General features: G+C 33.6%; 1 protein-coding gene and 1 pseudogene across 1 annotated transcript; both read right to left on the minus strand.

Annotated features, from left to right (window-relative positions):
* Window positions 1–6,883: 6,883 nt before the first annotated feature.
* On the minus strand, window positions 6,884–7,719 carry LOC149552827 (S-adenosylmethionine decarboxylase proenzyme-like). The gene is made up of 2 exons (XM_089790239.1): window positions 7,240–7,719; window positions 6,884–7,000 (listed from the first exon to the last, which is right to left on the minus strand). Exons 1-2 carry the CDS (start codon window positions 7,717–7,719, stop codon window positions 6,884–6,886), a joined length of 597 nt encoding a protein of 198 aa, XP_089646365.1.
* On the minus strand, window positions 7,063–7,243 carry LOC149552828 (U2 spliceosomal RNA; annotated as a pseudogene).
* Window positions 7,720–7,978: the final 259 nt, after the last annotated feature.

The following is a 7,978-nucleotide window of genomic DNA, read 5'->3' on the forward strand; positions in this document are numbered from 1 at the left end:
TGTCAATTATTCTACATGCTCTCTAGTTCTAAGGATACTCCCCCAAAGGAATACCATCAACATTCATGCTAACAATATGCCCCTTTGGCATTGATGGCAACATAGATGAAAAATCTAAGTTCCAAGAATACCAAGACAACACTCTATTGTTCTTGTTCTCATCTTTTCAAATCCTCTTCATCAATCAAATCTGAAAACTTCTAGAACATTGCTCTATTATACATCTATTTATTTACTCACATCATTTTTTCAAACACTAAAAAAATCTCATCTTCCTTCCTTATTCAATTTTTCTCTCCACTAGCATCAATAATAGTGTCTCTTATACATAGGAGATCTCAATATATCTCCCATACATCAATTTCCCCTCCATTACATGATCTTCTCTCTCATAAATACTTAGGAGATGAATTCCATGCACATTTGTATTCTCCCCATTCATACTTAGGATATATGTTTTCATATATTCTCTCCCCTATTGACATCAATGAAAAAGGCTTCATTATGTTAATCATCTACTCCAAATCTTCAACTAGCTCAATTGTCCAACAATGCTATTCAAGACCAATTACCAGAGTCCTAGATTACTCTTCTCATCTTAGATACTCCCCCATATAGGAAGCACTAGAATTTAGTCTAGTCAAACAATAATATTGTGTACCACTAGACTGATGTAATCCCTACATCATTTACTCTGAAGTAGGTAGGGGCATAACCCTAGGCATACCTCTCAAGTACTCAAATTTATCTTTAGGCAAAGGCTTCATAAAGATATCTCCAATCTAATATTTAGTACTAACATACTCCAATCTGATTTCTTCTCTGCAACCTTCTCTTTCAAAATATGATACTTAATAGATATATTCTTAGTCTTAGAATGCAATATAGGATTCTTAAAAATACTCACTGTACTTGTGATGCTATAATTTATAACAACTAGTTTTGAATATTCTATCCCAATATCCTTTAGTGTTTACTTCATACACATGACTTGATTATAATTATTTTCTACTACTATATATTTTGCTTCAACTGTACTCTATGAAATACAAACTCATTTATTTCTTGGCCAAGAAACCAAGCTTCCTCAAAGAAACAATGCTCCACCACTACTGCTTTCTCTATCATCCATACTTCCTACCCAATCTGCATCAATATAAGCTAAAATTAAATCACATGATCTATGATATCATATCACATAATTAGATGTTCCCTTCAAATATCTAAAAATCCTCTTTACTATTGGATAATGATACTCCTTAATATCAGCTTGAAAACTAACTACAATTCAAACAACATTTTCTATATCTGGTCTTGTGTGAGTTAGATATTGCAAACCTCCAATCATTGGTCTTTACTTCTTTTGCTCAACTATGAGTGTCTCATCCTTGCTAGATAACTTGTGAATAGTTACCATTGGTCTACCAATAGCCTTAAATTTTCCAAGCCAAATCTTTTAAGCAAGTTTTTAAAATACTTAGCTTCTGAAATGAAAATACCATCATTGTTTTGCACAATTTGTAATTTGAAGAAAAACTTCATCTCACCAATCATGCTCATCTCAAATTCATTCTTCATCTCTTCAACAAACATATCACTTTTTTCATCATTACCTCCAAAGATTATGTCATCAACAAATATCACAATGATCAATAAACCATTCTCAAAATTTTTAAATATAAGTTGGCATTTATCACACCTTTAGCAAATCAAAGCTTTGCCAAATACTTGTCCAATTTTGCATACCATGTTCTAGGTGCTCTCTTTAGACCATATAGAGCTTTCCTTAGTCTGCATACCATATCCTAATCTTTTGTTAAACAAAATCGTTCAAGTTGCTCAATGTAAACCTCTTCTTCAAGTTCCTCATTGAGAAAGGCTAATTTGACATCCATCTGATACACATTTAACCTTTTTCTTACTGCATAGGCCAAAAACATTCACACTACTTCCATTCTAGCTATAGGGGCATATTTATTATGATAATCAATTTCTTCTTGCTATGAATAACATTTGCATAGCAATCTAGCCTTATTTCTCACAACTTCACCTTGTTCATTGTTCTTGTTTCTAAATACCCATTTACCTCCTATAAAAACTTTGTCTTTAGGTCTAAGAACCAATTCCCATTTCTCATTATTTATAATATAATCTATTTCTTTCTTCAATGCTTGAATCCATTGATCATCTTTACATGCCTTGTATGAACTCCTAGGTTATGCTTGAGAAATCACACAGTTTCTCATTTACTATATTTCTTTTCATTACTCCTTTTTCTTTTCTTCAAATGATATGTTATGTAGGGTGATTCTTTATTAGATTCTTGTTAGTGGTAGGAGTTTCTTTCTCAACTCTTATCTCTTCTCTAGGTTTGGACATATGTTCTCCTCTTTTCTCAATAATTTGTACATCATTTTGCAAGTCATTGTTAGTCTCAAAGAATACTTCCACATTTTCTCTAACAATTCTATGGTTTCTTCTTCCTCATCAAAATTTTAATCCATCATTTTCTCCTTAACTCCAAACTTTTCATCAACTTTCACATTTGCACACTCAATAATTATCTTAGTTCTATGATTCAAACATCTGTAAGCTTTGATTTTCAAAGAATAACCAAGGAACATACCTTAATCACTTCTTGGATCAAACTTACCAATATCATCATCTCTTTTCATGTAACACTTACTTCCAAATATTTTAAAATACTTTATTAAAGTTGTATGACCAAACCATAATTCATAAGGAGTCATATTCATACCTTTTCTAATATGTACTATGTTCATGGTGTATACTATTATATTAATTGTTTCTCTTCAAAAAGGCTTGGATACATCATTCTCAAACATCATTTCTCTTGATGCCTTTGATATTGATTTATTTCTCTTTTTTTCTTTCTCGTTCTCTTGAGGGGTCTTAGGTGATGATAATTGTCTCTTAATTCCATTTTCTTCACAAACCATGTTAAACTCTCTAGAAGTAAAATTTTCACCTTTATTTGACCTCAACCATTTAATCTTCACACCAGATTCATTTTGAACTCTATTCTTAAATAACTGAAACTTTTCAAATGCCTCAAATTTTTCTTTAAGAAATGCTACCCACATCATTCTAGTGAAATTGTCGACAAAAATCATAAAATAATTTTCTCCATAGATTCCTCTTGTTCTAGTAGAGCCACTTAGATATGTATGAACAATCTCTAGCTTCTCTGCAGTGGTGAAATTCTTGCTAGGGAATGATACCTTCTTCTTCTTAGCCATGATACATTCTTTGCAAGCAACATTATAGTCTTTATGATCTTAAAAAAATATCTAACTGCAAATGCATTACTAACCTTCACTATGTTATCAAAGTTTATATGAAAAAATATTATATGCCTTAACCAACTATTATCCAACTTTTCAACCAAATATGTCATCTCAGTAGGATTCAACTAAAATACATTACCTTTGGATCTTGTACCTATACCTATCATCCTACCATGTTTGTCTTTGATAGTGCAAGTATTCTCTATGAACTATAGTTGATGACCTTTATCCAACAAATGTCCAAAACTTAGCAAATTATGCTTTAAACCATCAACAAAGTAAACATCATTAGGTGTTAGTTTTTCCATCAAAAGTAATAGATCCTATCCATGTGATATGAGAGGCTACATTATTTCTAACTCTAACAATACCTCCATCATGATTTTTGAATTTAACAAACTTGTTCATATCACTAGTCATATGATGTAAACATCCACTATGTATAATCCAATCATATTTCTTTTCAACTAAGAAACTAGGGCCTTTTCTTCTCTAGTTTCTTTATAAAGATCATCTTCTTTTATGGCTACAAATCCTAGCTCATCATCAATTTCACTCTAAACTCTTTCCTCAAATTCCTCATCTTCATTTGCATATAAATAACCTCTATACTTTCTAGGCTCGGAAGTTCCCTTATACTTTTTCTCTCTTTTAGGACACTTAGATGCATTATGACCAAATTCATTACAAGTCCAACATTAAAAAAATTTCTTACCATTTGGTTCTCTTCTTATAAGAAAAGTTATATATTCTTCAATCTTTCTATACTCTTTAGATCTTGTTCTATTTTTTCTAGCATAATCTCCATGGTTACTTGCACTTATGGATAAACTTGGACAAACTCTTAAGGCATTGAGAGTTGTCTCCACTCTTGTCAATTCACTAGATTGTCAAGAACTTGGTTCTACTTCTTCCAACCTTCCAAGAAAAGTTTCATTAGTAGACTTCTCAATATAGGGTATTAATAGTTCAAGCATCTTTGCTAGCTTCTTGAATGGTGGTGTCAAAGTTTTCAAAATCTTCCACACAATCTCATGTTCTTCCTTGGATCCACCACATAATTTGATTCCTATAACAACCTCAGATATCCTATTAATTTAGCTTCTCACAGATTCATCTTCCAATATTTTAGCATATTGAAATAGGCATATCCAATTCTGTAATCTTACTCTTTTATATATTTATCTCCTTTAGAATTAGATTCTAAAGCTTCCCAAATCTTATGAGATTTTACTTGATTGTATTCATTTTTAGAAAGAGCTATTAGTAAGGCTTTTCTGGCTCACATATTACATGTGAATAGATCTCTTTTTCTTTATTGCATTCCTCAAGCTTACTTTCTTCCATAAGTGTTTGTTAGAAATGGAAAAAAAAATCTATAAATAAGCAATACCAGGAAAGAATCTAAGTGAGTAAATGCATGAAAAGATATTACCATAAAATAGGAGAGAGAAAGCTTCAAGCTCCAACACCATGAGACAAGATATTTGGAAAGGGGAAAGCCAAGAAAACCCCTTGTGACATTATGAATGAGGCATGAAAAGCCTAAGAAGAGAGAGAGAGGAAGAGAGAGAGAGAGAGAGAGAGAGAGAGAGAGAGAGAGAGCAATGCTCATACAATAATTGAGAAGAGGAAGAAACCTCATTGTTAAATGAGAGAAGAGGGTCATTTCTTAAATAGAGATGAGAGAGAATAGTTAAAATGTAACTCCCATGTATATGAATGCCACCATTCATAAGTGTGTGAGGCCAAGTGTGAGATTCCTCTTAAGGAGGAATAATCTAAAATTAGAAATTTCAATAAGTATTTTTCCTCACATATTCCACTATATGGCAAAATAAGATGTAGTGGAAAAAGGACAAAAAGAAATATATTAGGATACCTTGGCTTATATCCTAATATATTATAACAATAAATAAAGGAGGTCTAACCTTGGTTTATAAATACACCAAGGAAAGATTACAACTTCTAACACCCCCCTGTAATCTTTACTTGGGGAAATTACATCAAAGGGTATTAAAACCATAATTTTTACAAAAATCTGCAACTTAGTCTTCAATATGAAGTAATTTGATTGTCTTTAAGTCATATGGAACATTTGTAGATCCAAGAGAAGTACATGAGTCCTTTGAATGTGATCAAGTGGAAGCATAGACACCTCTTCATATGTGGAAAACCAAGAAGGTTCCTTGATGGATCACCTGAAAAAAAGAACAACAAGACAAATATCCACAAGTAGAATGCCATCATATATGCAAATTCAAAATCCTTTTGAATAAGGATAATAAAACCCTCATAGAGAAACAATGAGTAAAACATGTTACCACAAAACAATGGAGATAACCTGATATCAAGATAAAGTATATGCTCAAAAAATTGTCAACAAGGACAAATTGAGTAAAAAGCTTGATCAATGCTCTCATGAAAAGTATATTATACTAATGCACAAATGACCACAAACAAGGCCAACTAATGATACTTGCATCAATCTTGCATCAATCACGTGGATATAGACAGTCCACTTAATGAATCATCCCACTGCAAGCTAATGGGGGCGTCCCTCCATAACATGCATGCCTCATGATCTAAGCAATAATGTATGCAGATCATTATCACATTAATATATGGAAATAACATAAAGGAGAGACATGCTGATCAAAATAGAATTATCATGATTTGTTAAGATAATCAAAAGAATGGATTATGAGGATATAACAACATATAAAAATAGGAAAAGAATCTTGCATGAAAAGACAAGAGAATGTTACCTTTGGCGCCTCTGTCAAGAGCTAAAAAAAGAAAAAGAATCTTGCACAACAACTATCCTTTTGCCATTTAAGACTGCCTGGACAGGAGCAAGCTTTAACTTCACACCAAAATATCTAAACTTTTGTGATGGCTCAATAAAGGTTCGTCCAACATAATGTGACCTGATGAGGCCCTGCTGAAAAGGCACATTGGCTCGTGCTGCATAGCCAAGTGTAGCCACATGTATACCTTGATTGATATACTGAACGTCCAAAGATCAATGAGTTGGGCAGCAAAAAATAAGTGTGCTAAAAAATACACGCCTGGGTTGCTCCTAATGTTGTCTCATAAGGATAAGGAGATAATGAATGCATTTGAGGATGTCTACATTTCATGTCTTACCATGCCAGATTTAAAAGGAAAAAAAACATTATTAGGGGCAACCAGGCAGAAATTATGAGAATGAAGAAGATGCAATAAGCATAAGAAGAAGATTTTCCTCTGTAGTCACTTTCGCCCAATCCTTGGCTTCCATGCCCTTGACGAAATCTATAAATAAAAAAATATTAGGGTGAGGCCTCTATGTTTGTACAAAATAGCCGATCCATGACAAATCATCAAAGCAAGCAAGCAGATCAGGGAATATCGAAGGAAAAACAACAAAGCATTTTCATTATGTAGGCAAAAGACCTGCAAGCTTCAAGTTGCACTTGATTATAAAAAATTTTGCAAGAAATTAGGCAAAGGCATGCGTGCAACTGACCTCATTCAGGAACTAGAGTTCCATTGAAGGGGAGAGACAGAATAAACATCAAACATTTACACGATTAATGAGCCAGCGGGGCCGAGACCAAAGTGGAGGTCCAAACCGCTATTAGGACACAACCGCTACAGTTGTTGTCCGGATTCAACCTTGGGACCTCCAAACTAACAAAACCTCGTGCCTGATTCAAATTTTTGCCCTAAAGGCATAGCCTGAGCCATAAAATAGGAGAGAGAAGGAGAAAGAAGTTGCAATATAGAAGCGATGCTTGAAGCCTTTGGCAGCAAGCTACCATTGTTGAGACTTCCCCCTCAAGAAATTAATTTAATATCGTGTGTCTCATTGAGCCACATATCAAATATTAAACTGATAAGAACAGATACCATGTTAGTTATAATTCTTTTCTGAATCTCCCATAACATATGCTTTTCCACCAAAACCAAGAATTCCAAAATACTTCTCCAGATATGCTATTTCCTCAGCAAAGCTACGATGAGGAAAAGATTGTGCTCCAGTAAAGATAAAAGTCCCTCTAGTATACTTCACAACCTTTACAGAGAGAGACAAACCGCTTGCAGCACACAAGATTTTAGGGATTGAAAGTAGCAGCTTTGTGGTTCCACAAGTCTTCAGAACTATCTTGAATGGGTAGATAAACATGATTGATTTTGAGAGAACATATGAATCAAGATATTCATTTGACAACTTAGATACAATGGTGCACTCAACCAGCTTCAGAATTTCATCTAGTTGAGGACGAGTGAGGGCTCTCAGACCCCTGCCCCCGGGATCAGCAAGGAATAGAGTTTGAGAAAAGTGGATCTCAAGTCTTTTTTCGAATCCTTCAAATCCAATTGTAGACATTGTAGGAGGAACACAATCTCCACAAGACATGACCATTGTGAATTATATTAAAAACTACTATTCTTACTATTGCCTTTGCAGGGAAGATAGGATTTGATGACACAGTTGTAACGAAAAACTTTCAAAGAATTGGGTATCCTTGTTATGTTCAATTCAATTATCTTGGATATGGCCAATGAATCAACTGAAACAAACAAATAAATAGGAAGACTTCATGATTTCACCAGAAAAACACATATCACGAAAGCTTAAGGATGCGACAAAGGGAAAATGATCAGCCATCGGCACTCATAAT

Source organism: Cupressus sempervirens, chromosome 6 (genome assembly GCF_028749045.1).
Source record: "Cupressus sempervirens isolate cs-2001-9-10 chromosome 6, ASM2874904v1, whole genome shotgun sequence".
NCBI lineage: Eukaryota > Viridiplantae > Streptophyta > Pinopsida > Cupressales > Cupressaceae > Cupressus > Cupressus sempervirens.

What these genes read in the sequence shown, in the direction of transcription:
- LOC149552827 (XM_089790239.1), bottom strand. Translation starts at nt 7,719, where the DNA reads ATGGTCATGTCTTGTGGAGATTGTGTTCCTCCTACAATGTCTACAATT. An exon ending in GTTTTGGTGGAAAAGCATAT is followed by an intron (nt 7,001 to 7,239) that starts GTTATGGGAGAT and finishes AATTTGAATCAG; the next exon opens with GCACGAGGTTTTGTTAGTTT.